General features: G+C 40.8%; 1 protein-coding gene across 2 annotated transcripts in view; it reads left to right on the top strand.

Moving 5' to 3' along the window:
• Positions 1–17,671, top strand: part of LOC310806027 (uncharacterized protein) — a 55,867-nt gene that overhangs the window by 34,762 nt on the left and 3,434 nt on the right. Inside the window, exons 1-2 of one of the 2 annotated variants that reach the window (XM_083671966.1) lie at positions 15,278–15,356; positions 15,573–15,848. In XM_083671966.1, coding sequence (XP_083528092.1) covers positions 15,298–15,356; positions 15,573–15,848 — 335 coding nt within the window. In that variant the 5' untranslated portion in view covers positions 15,278–15,297. Of the gene's footprint in view, positions 1–12,840; positions 13,047–15,277; positions 15,357–15,572; positions 15,849–17,671 lie in introns of those variants that run through there. The other variant, XM_083671965.1, reaches the window with a different exon arrangement.

Genomic DNA, 17,671 nt, shown 5'->3' with positions numbered 1-17,671 from the left:
CCTCTGATAGCAGCGAGGCTTACTGTATGTGACTCTCTTTCACTGGTGTGTCCTTGGGATCCGGTCAATGGCTCAGTGGTCAGGAAGTTTTCCTGTTGAGTTTATGACTTCTCTTGGGTGATGATGGCCATTAGGGAGACATGATGACCACCAATTACACCCTCACTGAAAGGGCTTGTTTTTAGAGGAAACTGAACACCGGTAGCTGGGCTTCTGTTCCTTTCTCGCACCCAATGAGAGGCCCTGGCTCTGGCACAGAGGGACATTATTAACAAGAATGAATTAGTTTGGTGGAAGGTAGCATTTTCTCATTAGCCATGATTGTAGGTGAAATCCAGACGTGTCCTTTTGGTAATTAGGCAGACAAATGAATCGAGCTTGGACTTGCTCACACCTGCTCAGACTAAAGCACAGTTTTCTCATTTCTTTTCCCCTTGCTTTGCTGGTCAATTTCAGTAGTCAAAGGGATTGACCTCTTGTTGATTACAAAATAATGTATTTTAGGTCATAGAGTGCTTGTTCAGATTGATCACCCTCTCACCTAATAAGTAAAAGGTCAAGCAGCAGAATAAAAAATCTCATTTGATACCATACCTATTAAAACAATAGCACAAAAGCTCATGGATTGCCTTTATGCCATGAGACAAATGCAGAGTGCCCAGTAACCTATTGTGCAATTCATTTGGGAGCCAGTGGGGCTTAGTTTCCTCCCTTGAGTCTGGTTTAAGTTGTAAGCTTCAGCTGTTTAGTGCACTCATCACATATGACTTGATGAAATTGGTGAGCTGTTTTGAAAGAAGGGATTAAATGAGAATGAGGATGGGATGTGCATTATTGAGAGAGAGAGCATTCCATAGACATTTTGCATTTCAACATGCGTGAGAGAAGGAATGCAAAAGTAAGAGATACAGTCCAGTATAAGGACTGATGTACATGTAAATGTGGCATTTCCTATGAATTTTGCATAGAAATATCCAACTCTTCAGAGTTATAGAGGATGTCTAGTATGATGTCTAGGGGATGTCTAGTATGATCATTTTTTTAAGTTGAGTTATCTGCCCGCTACATCAAAGGGGCCTACAGTGGTCTTTAGATTGACTGCCTGCTGGTTTCCTCATTGTTTTTAATGGAGTCTTCACAGCAGGTGGTGATACAAACATTTGTGTTGCTAAGCCCTTCTACTCCTGGGCCCTCTCAGGAACCCATAGTCTCTCTCTCGCTCTGCTGACGTTAAAGGAAGAGTTGGATGGTTTCCTTGACCCTCAAGGGGAGCACCTGGGTTTGATCTACAAATGTTCCTGTGTGGGTGGAACAGGCTGGCAAAAATCAAACAAGACACATTATATTGTATGTAACTCCAGTAAATCCTTGTTTAGCAAACCACACTCATTTTCTGACCTGCCACTCACACTTCAGATATCTAGACTTTCCTTCCTACAAATACATTTATTGTATTATATCAACTTATTTTGGAGAGATCATAATGTAGATTTAGATAAGGGAAAAATTGAAAACATTTAGCTTCCTAATTACTTATGTTAAAGTAATTTAATATCGCAAATGGGCTTCCGTTGGAATAAAATCTAAAATTACAGGCCTCAAGGTGTTCATAAGCTTGTTTGAAACTTCACTTGTACAGATGCTCTGCATATTGACGCTTCAGGGTGTGCAGGCTTACCTGTCTGAAAGGCAGCATTAGTGAATAATTTGATCACATTTTTCATTTCACACGGGTGCTGAACAAACAGGAATCTGTGATTAACAGTTTTAATTAGGATTCTAACTTGACGAATTCCGACAGCCTCGCAACGCGGCTAAGATGAATAAATCACTGGCCTGCGATCGTCAAGCTGCCTCCTAAGTGGATGTGCTCATGGCCAAAGATTGCATTGTGACTGCGACAAGCTGTGAGTCAGCCAGGGCTGAGTATTTGCACTCACTCCTCCTCCCCACCCTCCGTCCTGCCCTCTCGCTGTCCTTTCTATCTCCTGAAGTCCATAGCAACTCATTGAACTGTGAACCCCACATATGTTCGGACATAAGGTCCCAGTATCGGTCCCACATGCTCTCACCAATGCTCCCTATTTTTTTCATAGTGAACATTAACCCACATTAACATACAGTGCGATAGATCCACCAGGACTAGAAAGGACATATAAATAGGTTGTTCTGCTCTTGACTAGAAACATATGCCTAATTTAAGTGGCCAAGATCTTTTTGTCATCAATCGGAGACTGTCTTTGTCTCCTCTTCCTCCTGACAAAGTGTCATAATGTTTTTGGTACATTTAGAGGGTGAATGAGGTGGCCAGTGGGAGTAAACTTTGAACTTTAGATTGGGCCAGTTTATAGACTTACTTAGACAGCTGTTCTGTTTGATGATGATGTGAGATGTTATTTTTGTTTAATTGAGGTGCCTTTTGGAGCACTTGACTACACAAATCATATTTTAAGTGGTTGTGGTGTTTTGTCCTCACAGGCGGTTGGAAAAATCTGATATTTTATCTGGAATGCTTTTCTTCCTTCAAGGGAGCTTCAATGACTCCCAGTGTTGACAAATATAAGAAGGAGACTCCATACCACTTGAAGTTAGAATAAATAAGTTAGACATTTTGAATTGCTTGGGGAGTGTAAACTGAAGGCTGAATCTTTGAATTTCTATGTAGTTGATGTTCTGGAGTTAAACACACATTCACAGGCCTCTTCCCGTCATTGATTAATATGAGCCAAGCAAATCTAATGATGGGCTTGTTCTGAAAGGTGTCATCTTTGCTTCCTCTCATCAGGATCTTTCAGCTATCGTAAAACAACTCAGCCCTTATAAAGCAATATGTTGTCCTAAGTTTGTATCCCTAACTTCATCCTCAACATGAGTTTATAAGAATGAAAAGCAGATGGAAATGAATGCATGAAAAGCTCACAACATTTTGAGATTGTAACTACAGATGTAGTATTATTCCCTTGATATTAAACTAGAATCTACCACTACAAGACAAAACAGGCTAGATGACATTCTGCTGAAATCTATGAATGTTGATGGGTTTGATTTAAATGTGACCAATGTAGCCTTCTACTTTGTAACCTACTTTGTAAGGGTTTTATTTGCTATTTATTGCTCCAGCATTATGCATACCCCATGTTAAATGCTAGTGTGCTAGAATGTTTCACTACATCCAAAAGGGGCCCATACAGTGCCCTGTGCAAGTAATGGAACAGTGAAACATGTTCTTTTCTTTTGGCTCTACACTCCAAAAGTTTGGATTTGAAATCAAACAATTACTGTGTAGTTATAGTGTAAGTATAGATTCTCAGCTTTTATTTGATGGTATTTGTGTACATATTGGTGTCACCATTCAGAAATTACAACACTTGTTATGCATTGTCCCACTGTTTCAGGGTACCCAAAAGTGATGATGACAGATTTATCAAATGTCCAAATTAAGCACTCATGTTTAGTATTTGGTCAACAATCCTGCAATGACTGCCTGAAAGTTGTGACCCATTGACCCCACCAGACACTGGGTGTCTTTTCTGGTGATGCTCTGCCAGGCCTGTACTGCAGCCATCTTCAGTAGTTTGTTTTTAGGTATTTTTGCCTAAAATCTTATCATCAAGAAATTAAATTGAAGTTAAATTGGATTTAAATCCAATGAAGATTCTTGACTGGCCAATGAAGATTGACTTGGCCAGTCAAGAATTTCTTGAAAAAACTCCCTAGTTCCTATGGTAGTATGTTTTGGGTCATTGTCTTACTGTATGATGAAACACCATCCAATGAATTTGGAGGCATTTTCTTGTACTTGAGCAGACCAGACCAGAGTCTGCTGCTGCTGTCAGCAGTTGCATCAACAATTAAGACATGTTAGCGAGTTCTAGTGGCAGCTATACAGTACATGGCCTAACATGAACACCCCCTCCACCATGTAGTGTCTGACACGTTCACACCAGCCCCCTGGTGTTCCTGATCAGTGGGGCTGTTGTTTTGTGTTTTTTATTAATTATGGTCAGCAGTCTTCGGCCAGCCTGTTTGCGACTGCTGAGGTCACCACTGCTTTTTTTCTTTTTAATGATGACTCCAAAGGCAAATGCGAAGCCTAGAATCAATACTAGACATTGACAGCTCTCTTATGCCTGCACAAATGATGTGACGGAACACACCTGACTTACCAGAAACACCTGTCAAATTGTTCATGTACTTTTGGTAACCCTGAAATAGGGGGACTATGCATAAAAAGTGCAATTTCTGAATGTTGAAACCAATATGTACACAAATACCATCAAATAAAAGCTAATAATCTCTACTTTAACCTTACAGTAATTGTTTGAGTTCAAATCCACACTTTTGGAGTGTAGAGCCAAAAGAAGAGAGAATTCTTCACTGTCCCATTACTTATGCAGGGCACTGTAATTCAGCAATAAGCAAAGTCCCCATCTAAAAACCTTGATTTTCTTCTATCGCATTGGGACTAACGAAAGTTCCAACATATAACTTATCTAAACAAAATGAATACAGGTAGTGTTAAGGTTAAATGTACAAACATACAAAACATAAAACCCTTTTCAGTCAACTATGAATGCCACTAATAGCTAGTAACCTACAGTATGCTGAATTAAATTCCTGTGTGTTGGATTTAAACCTTGATGATATGCATCATAAGTATTGTAATTATGGATCTTCTGCTTCTCCTCCATTATTAATTGTCCAAAGCGTAATGATTTATAATGGTCCTAGAAAATGATTATTAATTTTCTGGTTGATTATACCTGTGGGCGGCAACAACACCGCTCTGGATAGAAGCGTCTGCTAAACGAAAAAGTATGCTTCACATGAAAACATGTCCTTCGGGAAACAACAACTCTTTTTCTCAATTTTTACTTTAATCAAGCATACTTAAAAGTGTTGATTAAGGGCACCAGTGTTCTTTGGGGAAATTTATGCTGAACATTATTTGCTTTGTTATTTATTAATGTGATCACTTCCTTTCTCTAAAGCCAAAGAGATGCCAAAGAAAATGAGTTGTGTTTAAAAAGTAGTGTTTATTTCCTATGATTTATTCTTGTAACTTCACATCCTGTTATAATTTAATGGCTTTCCTTCATAGCAGAAACATGATCATTTGAATTGAACAGCTTACAGTAGGCCACAGCAATAGGATTCTCCAGAGCAAAAGAGTTGATAAGGAAGATATAAAAAATAATGTTCCAAAAATAACATACAATAAATAAATAACCTGAATATGTTCTTAGAAACTGTCTGGATGGATCGACAACAGTCTAGGCAGGTGGAAAAGTTGATACAGGTGCATTTTAAGTGAATTACCCCTTTAAGATTCCAAGGGAACACCAACGGGTAGAGAAGAGAGTGATATGCACAAAGGGCCTTGTTGTTTGAAGGCAAGTCTGGGTATGCCTGAGCAGAAAACAGTGGGCCAAGTTCAAACTTCACCTCAGGAACTGCTCTGAACTCAATGCTTGGTGGAATGCACAGGTGCAAAGACCAGACAATACCTGTTTAACATAAGACATGAGCAATGTGACACGTTGCAATGCTGTGGCCTACTGTATGGCTTGCCCCTACAGGACTGCGATAGAGAACCATACAGATACTCTGGGAATTACAATGAGTCAAATGGCCTGTGTCTGGTTTTCGGTTACAGTATGTTGTTGACCTAGCATGACCACCCCCTCCCCACTTTCCACATGTCTCTGATACTGTACGCTATCACAGCTGATGTCATGGACCTACCATATTTAATTAATTAAAACATATTAATGTATGTGCTTCCAATTAATCAAAGCTGTGCTATGAGCATATTCTGATCATAGCGGAAGTGTTTAGAAGCCCAATTTTAAAGAAGCACAATTTCAATCTGAGAATTTTGCTCTTGACAATAATTTTGTAAAATGTATGCAGTACTGTAGACTACAGTATGTCTATTGATCAACCCTATTGATCTGTTATTCCATTCTTATATAATACTTTCTCTGTTTCTGCTGTATTAATGATCAGCCAGGAGAGAATCTCTAAAGTGCTCTGACTACTCCTTGATTGATCACAAGAGATATCACTGTTCCCAAGACAAAGGTTCCCATGGCTTTCATTATCTCAATTGAATAACTTATCCGATTACGGAGGTTCACTCAATTGCAGAGCTCTATTTGTCATTAATTTGAAAGGAAAGACCAGATGAGGTTTTTAGAAAGGGGCTATACTGTATGATTAGGCCTGTAGGTCCCACTAGCTTTGTCCTAAATTTGACATTTGGTGGGCCTGCAATGAGCAGATTGTTTGGAATTGTACAGTTGACCTTTGCTGTTCATGTTCTGGCCCTGCGTAGGGGAGAGAGTGCTCTGGTTACATTGGAGACTCCAGGCACTAAAGAGGAGAGGCAGATTAATAAACGGACCTCTGCAGCCAATGAAGACAGGTGGCAATAATCCTGATAAGAGACAGATCTGAAGCCTCTCATACAAAACCAATTTCGGCCTCACTCCATTTTTCAAAAGCTCATCAGGGTGAGGAACGAGAGTGTTGAAGCTGTATGGCCACAGAATTTGTTTCTCTCTGATTGCCTTGTCAGGATATCTTATCCCATGGCGGATGACCAAAACCCCACCCTACAAACACTGACTCGCACGCACGCACGCACGCACGCACGCACGCACGCACGCACGCACGCACGCACGCACGCACACACACACACACACACATCTCCACTTCACATACAGGTATATTGCATGGGATTTGTTGACACCTAACATGGCAACTGACTGTAGCAGTCCTCCCATCCATTGACAGCTGGCCCCCAAACATGTCCAAATTGTGTCTTTTTTTGTCTATGTGTAACCCTTCCCCTCAGCCCCTACTGCCGCCATAAGAGCCTTGAGAGAGCCTCTGTGGCCTGTGATAGGACTCACCGTGACTCTCCAAACACTGGTCCCCCAGGACCATTAATCCAACCAGTCCCATGAGCGACTAAGAGGGAGAGGGAGCTCACTAAGCGTGAAGATTAGAGAGAGGGAGCCCTCTGCCTCCTTCAAACAAGGTTGTTTTCTCTCCTACCAAAGAAAATATAATGGGGGCAAAAATTAATTTCCAAGAGATGAATGTACTAGGTAAATATTTTAGAGCAGGCACTTATCTGCTTTAACCCATCCCCCCCCCCCCCCCCTCCTCTTCTGGAGTTGGTATTGAAGCAAGTGGGATGTAGAGAGCCTCTAATGAAAGAGGAGATTCCAAGCAGCCTGATGGCTCTCATCAATCACCTCTCTCTTTTGGAAGTGTAATGCAAGGTGGGGGTGTGGAGGGGTGAATGTGAGTGGACGCATCAAGCTTTTAATCTCTATAAGTTAATGGACTCACCAGTTTGGCCTGGCAGAATGCTGCTAGAACTTAACCCCTGCTGTTAGCAAACAAGTTGCGCAAACACCGGAGCTTGTTTCATCCACAGTATCAGTGTCTCACTGACATGCAACTCACACTAGACAGAGAATTACATGATTGGAAATGAGAGAGATGTGGTACTCAGTCAGTGCTCTCATGTTGTTTATGTGAATTAATTCATCAAGCACAATACAGAGAGCCTGTCTTGCTTTGGATTTTAAGTGTCTTTGCACTACAGAAGTTTTCAACATAGCATTTTAAGCGATTTGCCTGATAACTTTAATGTCACATTCACAAATGTTTGCCCAGCTACAGAAGTATCCAAGATACGTTTCTTCTTGACTTTGTTACAGTTAGCATAGCTTGTAAAATGGTCTGCCTGAACCCCTCTGATTCAATTGTGAATGTAATTACTAATGAACCATTGCTCATTTTGCGAAGAAATTGCTCAGAACTGTCTTTTGTCTAAAAATAAATGCAGAAAATAAAATCACACCTCAGTACCTCAGATTTGTTAAAACACCCCTGCATTCCCCACACACAAATCAACAGTCGGTCATTTGCTCTATTGTCGGTTGCCTTTTAGCCTCAACAATGCACTATAGGTCTCTGTTATGAGATCTCAGGGGGAGTTTGCTTCTAGGGTCAGTAGACTACAGGGCACTCTGTAGGCCCTGTCAGAGCCTGGCAAGCCTTCTGATCAACTTATGCAAATTCCCTGTTAAAGATGCATCCTCTTTGGGCTCCAATGCCAGAACAACAACATTTATGCAAAAGAACAGCCAGAAGGAAGAGAAAAAATATATTAATGTCAAATTTCTGCTTTTCCTCACTAGTGTCCTGCCAAAGTGTCTGTCCCTCCACAATGCTTGGACATTTTACATGTTGTACTCCTTTGCTACCAATGTCATGATAATGTGCCAAGTCATTATTGATTCCCCAGCGGGACATGCACTTATGAATATGTTTTATAATTTCTGTGACACAAGCTGCCAGGTATTTCTGTGTTTGTACTTGCATTTCTTATCTCATAAATACAGTGGGAGACAGTTGTCAGAGTGTAAATATCTTACCTGACTAATACTGTATGATAAATTACGAACCATAAACTGTATGACAATTACAAATACATGTACGGTATGCCTATTAAGCAAATCAGATATAAGCATGAAGCAGAAGTGACTGCTTGTAGGAACTACCTTAGAAGAACGAATATGCTGTGCTTTTTCTGTCATAAAGAAATGGGGAAATGTATTTGGGTTAACTGTGCTCTCATTAATAATGATTGTGTTTGGATAAATAGTGCCCTACTTTCAGGATCTTGGGTTTTAAATAATCCCAATAGGCTGCTTCCCTGCTTATTGATTGATTGGAATGGTCCTTAAAGGTCATATTCATAAAACATAGGAGTGTGATTAACACATTGCTGTCTGTGATTGTTAACCAGTGGTTAATATATTGCATATTGCCATGTTGGGTTAGGAAGTAACAGCTGGATACATTGTACATCCTCCTACAGTAAGTCCTTTTTTCACAAAATACACAGTACAATAGGCCCTGTACCATTTCTTGGGGGGAATAAGTACAGTACTATAGGTACAGGTACAGTATGTATAGTACAGGTATAAACTTTCATCTTTCTCATTAATTATTTGCAATCTACAGTATAAGGGACATAATGGGGAATGTTGAACAGTTTAATTGGCTCACTTCATGAGAAAAGGTGAATTGCCATGACTGTTCTTTCAGTGTGGCCAGTATGATAGAGCCAAGTCATTGGCAGTTTGTAATCTTGATTGAATTTGATATTCTTGGAGAGAATAGATTGAAAAACCTACCTCAAAAAGACATGTATTTTCTTGGAAATAATGGTGTGTCTCAATGATGTTGCCTTGCTTTAGGTATTTAAGGTTTGTCCTAGTGAATACAATGAATGCTTTTAACCTCCATTGAGTCATTTTGGCCTTGATGAAACTGAAGTTCGAGGGCACACTGAGTGGGAAGAAATACTGTACAAGGCTAACAGCTTTGATGAAACCCATCTTTTCAGCGTTGTGCCATTAAAACTAATAACCTGTGCTATCTACTTTTGATTACATAAGACCTATAGACTGGCCATCACTTCACATCCCTCTCTTATAATGTGCATCTTCTTCATTATTTCCCAGATACAAAAAGGAATGTGTCTATTGTATGACAACACATTAGCTTTCAAAACCTCTTACCTTGAGAGTTTTGTACATTTTCCTCAAAGATGAAAGAAATATGTTTTTGTTAACAAAGACGTTTCTATTTGATCCTCTTGGCTATCCAGGGTGAAAAGAATTGAGGAAATTGTCTTCCGATGAGCTCAAATACACTCAGAATTGCTGCATACTGGACCTTTTTCAATTGCAAAGCTACAGAGGTCCAAATGGGTTGATGAGAAGCATTGCAATTTTAAATTGAAAGCTAAAAATTATGCAAGTGGATCAATGAAAATGGATGGAATGACACATTAGATGTATCAGTGGCAGCTAAAAGGACTTAACCTTCCTGTGATGACATCATTTTGTCTCAGTTCAGTACCATGAGTGTTATGTGTGGGTGTAAATGTGTAGGTGTATAGATGTATCCGGTGAACTCTAATTTGTATGTAGATACTATATCTACAGTATACGCTCTTATTCAATTAGTCTGTTAGGTGTGACTTGTGAAAATAATCTTTCACTAAAAGCCAATGGTGCTTTAGGCCTGGACTTTCTAGGGCATTGATGCTGTTGAACTCTGACCTTTTTCCTTTCTAAAATGATTGACCACTAAGTATTTTATTACCAAACGATAAGAATCAAGATCCATCTGTTTTGAGATGCATTTCCTCTGTGACGGGAAGTCTCAGAGGGTTACATAAGCTCATTATGGACCCCAATTTGCTTCCGCTAAATAACGCTGTGCAACACTAAGTTTTAGGGGCCATGGCCGCTAAGTTGGTAATTTCATTCAGCAAAGTTTCAGTTAGCGTAGAGGCGGAGGGCAGGGCGGCAATGAGTGGGTACGGATAATTGAATATGACAATGAAGATGTCCATTGTCCTCACCAATCAGGATTTCACTGCAAATGTTGGAATGGATAATTATTTATATTTGTATGAAATAAAATGATCATAGTTACAGTTGTAAGCAACTAATTTAACTTAAGTGTCTATGATATCATAATCTAACCACGCAGCAAGCTTAGAGTGGGCACCACATTTAACGTGTGAGTCTCCAAGCACTGTAGAATGGTTTAATTAACCTGCAAAGTTTGTGTTGTTTGGGACAGATGCACTTTCTGGTGACATCAAATTACCAAAACGTCTTTGCACATGATTTTAGTGGTGCACAGGGCTCTTTAGCGGAAGCAAAACACGCAAACTCTCAGAAAACACCCCTCAGAGCCATGGTTGCATGTCTTTGGAGGGTGGGGTTGAATTCGGTTAGGGGTTGATGGATGGAGGAGTAAAATCAACAAAACGAAAATGTAAGTTTGGGAAAATTGGTGAGCACAAAAAGCTACAGAACCTCCGGCCCCTCTTGCAAGGCCCACATTAGGGTTTATGTAAATACATTTGCTAGACCCAGAGTACCCAAAACACTTACTCCATTTAAAGCCAGAGGCATCTGCTGTCATCGAATACCTCTACTCTGAGAGTTAAACCCACTTACCTTGCCACTACTAAAACAGGGTTGGAATGCAACTCTGTTATCTACAAGTAGGCAATCCTGCAGCCATGGCCTGCACAGAGTGTTTTGCTACAAACCATCACCAACTTCACACTGATTATGATATTGAAGGCCCTATACAGCAGGCCACTACCTCATACTGAATTTTTGACTTACCATATAAAAGATGTATGCTTTCAGTTGTAGAAGACGCCACGATAGAGATTTCTGTTTGGTTAGGTCACAGTTATGCTGTTATGATACAGTATTTGAGATTGTGGATTTAAAAGGGGGATGTGACTCAAAGAGGCAGGCATTCAGGATTCAGAGCCTGGGCAGAATGTGGGGTGACAACATTACGTATCTCTTTGCATTAGGCATAGAGTGTGTTTATGAATGACAAGCTTTGATGTAGGATTTTGTGTGAAATGTTCCTTTGTTTACATCTTGAGTGATAATAGGACTCTTTTCAGCAATTGACCTCATGGCTGCTTCACCCTGAGAGAGTGAAATCAGTGCCTATGATAATCCCTGTGAGTGGACACCACTTTCCCAGTAAATTAATTAGAATCACTCCTAAAATAAAGGGAGGCAAAAGTTCATGGTCTGGATGGGATGAATTGTATCAGTTCCTTAGAACCCACTGACATGGCCCCTTACTTGCAGAGGAGCAGGCCCAGACAGAAACGGCTGAGTAATGAAGATGGATGCATTCTGTTATCAGGCAGTCACTTACTGAGGCTTGATGTAACCTTAAACATTGCGGATAGCTCAGTGGCACTTACCACAAAGAATCTAATTAATGAATAGCAGCCACAAACGAGAACAAGGCAGTGTGCATTTGCTGATGAATTCCGGACACAAATTAAACACTGTTCAAATATCACAGAGAAAGTGGTGTGTGTGTGTGTGTGTGTGTGTGTGTGTGTGTGTGTGTGTGTGTGTGTGTGTGTGTGTGTGTGTGTGTGTGTGTGTGTGTGTGTGTGTGTGTGTGTGTGTGTGTGTGTGTGTGTGTGTGTGTGTGTGTGTGTTTCACATGCTTCATCTGTTTTAACAAATGTAATAGCTACAGTACTAAGTATTACATTTTTAAACAGGTTATTCTCGTGCTGTGTTGCATCCACAAATAAGTAAACAAAACATTGATTGGTAGACCAGAGGAAACAGATTGGTACACCAGAGGAGATAAAATATCAGTGAGATGTTAACTTAGGGTAGAGCAACTGTATGGGGGGAAAACGTAAGTACTATCCCTTTTTTTCTTCAAAGACGGTTTCTGTCTCCTGGTAAAGTGCTACAAAATATGCAGCTGCAGTGTGCCATGCCTGGGGTAAAAAGGGGAAGGTAGGCAGGTGTGAGGCTGCATCACTCTGCAACTGTTTACTCTAACAATGGGGGCATTGTTTGCTTTCCATTAGGGACTCAGTGGAGGGATTCTTTGTTACACCAAAAACAATTATTGTGAAACTCAAAGACAAGGACTCTCCACTGTGCTTTAAACTGGACATCTCCCAACTGTATATCAGGTAGCTCAACTACTGATGTGTAACATGGATGCTCAGCTAATAGCTAACATTCCAAGAGTGTTCGTAGTTGGTTCTTTAAACCTATACATGAGCTTTCATGGTTGTCCATTTCTGTAGTTTTGTGAGAATGCAAAACATTCCATGAGATGACTATTAAACATTTTAGAGCTACATTTTAGAGCTATATACAATTTCGAGGTTTTCATCCTGTATATGATAACCCTGTCTCCTTGTGTGTCTTCTACCTCCAGTACCAGCTGCAAAGGCTCTCCCCATGGAGGTCAATGATCTGTCAGTGGCAGACATGGCTGGTGCTGATCACTGCCACTGCTCTACTAGGCCTGGTGCCTTACGTGGTCTACTGCATGATGACTACCTTCAAGAACCCCCCTCCACACACCATGTTTAAAGTGGCGGCAGTCTGCTTCGGTTTACTCACAGAGACCCTTCTAATCAAGTGAGTACTGTCAAGTGATGTAATGCCAATTAACTATTTTGTGGTTGGTTGTTGTTCCCCAGAGACCCCCTTCCTCTTCAACCTGTTGGGAGGAAGAGAGAGGAGGGCAAAATAAATTAATTTAGAAACTGGGACTCTGGGGCTGCCAGCAGGCACAAGCATCTGTGGCTGTCTAATTGCAGAGTAGACAATGAAACATACATTGGGAATCCTACAGTAGGTGTTATGTGCCCCCAAATCGAAGAGAAACACTCAGATTGTCAATATTGACATAATCAATCAGTATGCCGTAGTTTTGATTGCAGATTTGACTGTCTGACAAAATACGGTACATACAACCAATTATAAAATGTTCTCTGGACAAGGTTGGTTGAGAATAATTTGTAGACCCCATCTGAAGTCCTAGAAACCTTATGGCCCAAACCATTTCGGAAAAACAAATTGTATGCATTTCTCACATCTTTTAATCAGAGTTTTGTTTTCAGTATCACTTGTTTTTGGATTCAACACAGCTTGAAGAATAACCCATTTCAAATTCTAATACCTAATCATAGCTGTTACAGAGCTTCAAACACAAAGTTAACTGTCTGTCTCTCTCTCTCTCTCTCTCTCTCTCTCTCTCTCTCTCTCTCTCTCTCTCTCTCTCTCTGTCTCTCTCTCTCTCTCTCTCATTCTTGTCTCTCATTCTTGGTCTTGAGTTTATCTTAGGTTTTTGCATTTTGATATTACTAATTGGAATAATGCCTGGTCTCCTGTAAACCATTAGTGATAAATGAACTGCTTTTATTACCATCCCACTTGTAAATAATGCATTAAATGCTTGGCATAAACACGATCAACTTTATGCTGTTTTCATAATGGGAGAAATGTTGCTTGACTTCCCCTTCTGCTTTCCATACATAGGGAAATCAAACATTTGTGACAATTTGTCTGTATTTTTCCTCCCTCCTCCTTTGTTTTTACTAAGAAGGGGGAGCTATTTGTACTCAACTCAATAAGGTTCAGAGCTTTTCCCACTCAACCGGTTTGCAAGGAATGTGCCTCGTGAACTGGTAATTAATATTGTGGTTGCGCTAGTAATTTGCCTCTGCACCATTATGCTGTTGTTTCAGCCCTTATCCATGCTAGTAATGAGCTGTAATTTTATGGCAGGAAATTGGTTTATGTTTAAACAACACATTCAATAGCTGCAGAGAAACACCATCCTTGGCATTGCTCTGCTGTAGATGTTTGCAGTTTGTTTTCAGTCTAACAGTCATAACAATAGAGGTGAGCTAAATATTGCTGTTTGTAATAACATTATCTGATTAATGTTTACATACAATTTGCCGTTTTTTTTTACTTTTTATCCAGCAATTCTCATTGTCAGTTTAGTGAAAGAGGCCTTGAAATCTTTCAGACCGTTATACTGTGTGATACATGATACATCTTAGGGCTATACTATGATTTTCATTCCCAGTCAACAGTGATGTCTCTGCTTTTGTTTGTAAACAGTGGTGTTGGATCTGGGCAAATTTAACTGCCAGTGGGTTGTTTGAATTCTATTGTACCCGCCCCTTGATCTCTCTTCACGTCTTCATGTGGGTATTGTGGGTATTGTGGGTATTGTACTGTACAGTATGTAGTACAGTATGTGTAGTGCAGGACTGTGTTTGCTCTCTGTATGGACAGGAATGTTTTCTGTGTGTGCCAGTGTAAGTAACTGTGGTGAACCGGATGAGAGTTGTCAGATACACAGTACACCTCAGGCAAAGTCTATGCAAATTAGCTATTAGACAAGTGTACAGTAGCATGTTTGCTTAAAGTATTCATCCACTTATTGATTGCAAGAGAGTTACTGTACCTATCATGAAAAGCACATACAGTATCCTTGTTCTTGCTGAGGAGTTGAATGGGAGCTCTCTGTATCTTATTTCTATCTTGCCATTCTGCTCAAGTGTTTGAGGTTTGGAGTGGTACAAAATCTGACAACACTTTGTCTTCAAGTCTTACACTCTGCTGCCCCTCACTCCTCTATCGCCCCTGCTTCTTTTCTCTGTGCTTTTCTAGGTTCCTCTCTTGTCTCTCCCTCTCTTATCTCCATTCCTCCATGTCTTGTCTCTGTTTACCCCCTTCCCCCCTCCCCACCCCCTTCTTTTATTATTCTCCCTATACAGAACCTTCTTCTCCACTCTCCACCCCTTGCTCGCCCTTTGGCCATACATGGCAGGTCAGTGGGTGAGGGTCGGGGGATTTGGAGCCTCGTAGAGCCATGCCCCATGGTGCGTGTGCTGCCTGGGATGTGCCAGCCTCCTGCTGCCCCCTGTCAGGGTGCGTCTCAGTCAGTCATGGCCCCTGGGGTGGGAGCCCTCACAAGGAGGGACCCGCCGCCTCTTGCTAGTTTCTAGACTGCATGACATGGTAACCTTTGTAGAAGTGCTCCCAGACAAACATTTACGAAAACAACCCCCCGCCCCCACTTCCAGTGTGACCTTTTGCTGTTGTTATTGTGTTTGCCTCAAATTTTGCGCTTATTTGTTCATTTAGGCTCACTCTTAATTGGAATGAAATTGGAGCAAACAGGAACGCCAGTCTGGTGCCAGGGGAGCTAGAGCATGTTGCCGTTGTGCCGGTGATTGGGCGAGGCAGATGTCCAGTGGTGTCAGCAGAAAGGGAGATTCTGCCTCTGTGTCATCTCTCATTCCTCATGACAAGTTGTGCATACGTAACATTACAGTATCAGCGTGTCCGTCCACGGGACATCTCAGTGGCTGGTTGTCATGGTCTTTATTTTGCTTTGGATGAATCAGATCTCTTTAAAAGGTATGAATATACTGTAGATTATCCATGTTGTCTCTTTAAGAGTAGTATCCTCTCACCTCAAAGCCCCCTTTCCTTGAACTACATTAACAATACACTGCTTTCTTCTTTTGTTTGGTATCATAGGGCTTGTTTGATCCTTTTGTAAGAGTGAGGCCCTAAATTTGACTGCCTTGGGTGAGGTCCTGTCTTGGTTCAACCTGCCACACCTAAGAGTAGAAACAACTCTGGAGTATCAGTGGCTCCATCCATCCTTACACATCTAAGATAGCTAAAAGAGGGGGCAGATCTTGCTTTAGGAGGCATTGATTGTTGTGGGCTGGGATAAGAAGAAAGAGCTAGTTTGCATTTTCTCAAAAGATATCCTGAACAGCCCAAGGGAGTTAAGAGTTTATGAGCCCCTGAACAACGGTACCTCAGAACTTACGTTTATGACTCCTCTTAGTGTATAGGATCACAAGTGGAGGTCCTAGACTGGACTTACTAAAAACAGTGACTATTCTCTATGAATATCATGAGTGTATGCTTTTTTTTTTTGTCTGCATACAGTACCTCCTTTCTCCCCATTTTAAGATGTGCAAGTGATTATTCCCATATCCGACTCAAGTCCAGGGCACATACCAAGTGCTATTTTGCTTTCGTATGAAGACTCAAACAGGGATTATGGAGTTTTGACCTGGCAACTCTAAAATATGCCTCTCCTCCGCTGAGTGGTGGCAGCTCACTGCTACAGGTCTGTCATTGGGCATACAATGTGCTGTCACACAACATGCCCCCCCCCCTCTCCTACTGTCATGGCAAGAGTCGCGGCACAGAGACAACACCGGCCTGACCAAGCAGCTCTGCTCTGTGAATCTTTATGTGCCATCGCCTGGAGGTTTGAAACTCTCATTATGCTGTGTGAGATTTATTAAAATAGATTATGGAAATGTTAATTAAGTCATTAATTACATTATTTAAGCAGCATTGACAGATAAGGGAGTGTGTATGAGGGGTGGGGGTTGTTGAAGGAGGTGGTGGGGGGTGTTGTGCTCCCTGGGTGGTTTAGGGGAAGTGATTGGTGACAAGAAACACTGTGGAGACCACATCCAACATGCAGAATAAAAGATAACATTGACATGATACAAAGTGGCCTACCTATCTTTCTCACCTCACACCACCGTCTCCTACCGTTTGAAGGGCTAACTGGGGATGAGCAGTTTTGGTGCCTTTTTACAAACACTCACGGAAAGTCACTTAGAAGACACAAAGAAATGCTAAAATAATTTAATTTAAGCTCTTTAAAGTGTTTTGACAAATTTCTTTGAAGCAAAAGATATTCTTCTGGAGATAATGTTATCCATTGTTTCTCTTGTACTGATCAATGTACAATGAAATGGGCTTATAGAATAAGTGGGACCACAGTGTTGGTTTTGCACTGAATGCCAACTGCATGCAACTGTAAATCTTTCATTGTGTGAGCATTTGGAGAAGCATTTGGACTGACATTTGGGCTAAGGCCTCAAACCATATTTCCAAGCTGTTAAAAAAGAAAATACAAGGGAGCGATTGTGAGATGGATTACAGCAGAGTTGATACTGTGGACTCCCTTATCTGTTGACAGCTTAGTTACCGTTAACCACAAGAAATGTGTTTATCATTTTTTTTTTCTGAGAATTTAGCTTTTCTTTGTCCCTACAAACCTATATTAAGGGACGGAAAATTGCTCTGATTGAACCAGATAAGTGCAAATAACATTTGCAATTTGGAGCACTGCTTAAATTCCTTTGATACATTGTTTTTTATTGTTTTCAGTTTTCCCGAATTGCAACTACTCTCAGAAATGA

The sequence above is a fragment of the Argentina silus genome, assembly GCF_951799395.1.
Source record: "Argentina silus genome assembly, chromosome: 6".
NCBI lineage: Eukaryota > Metazoa > Chordata > Actinopteri > Argentiniformes > Argentinidae > Argentina > Argentina silus.
Note: the sequence above shows the minus strand (reverse complement) of the source record. Positions and strands in the feature narration are given on the sequence as shown.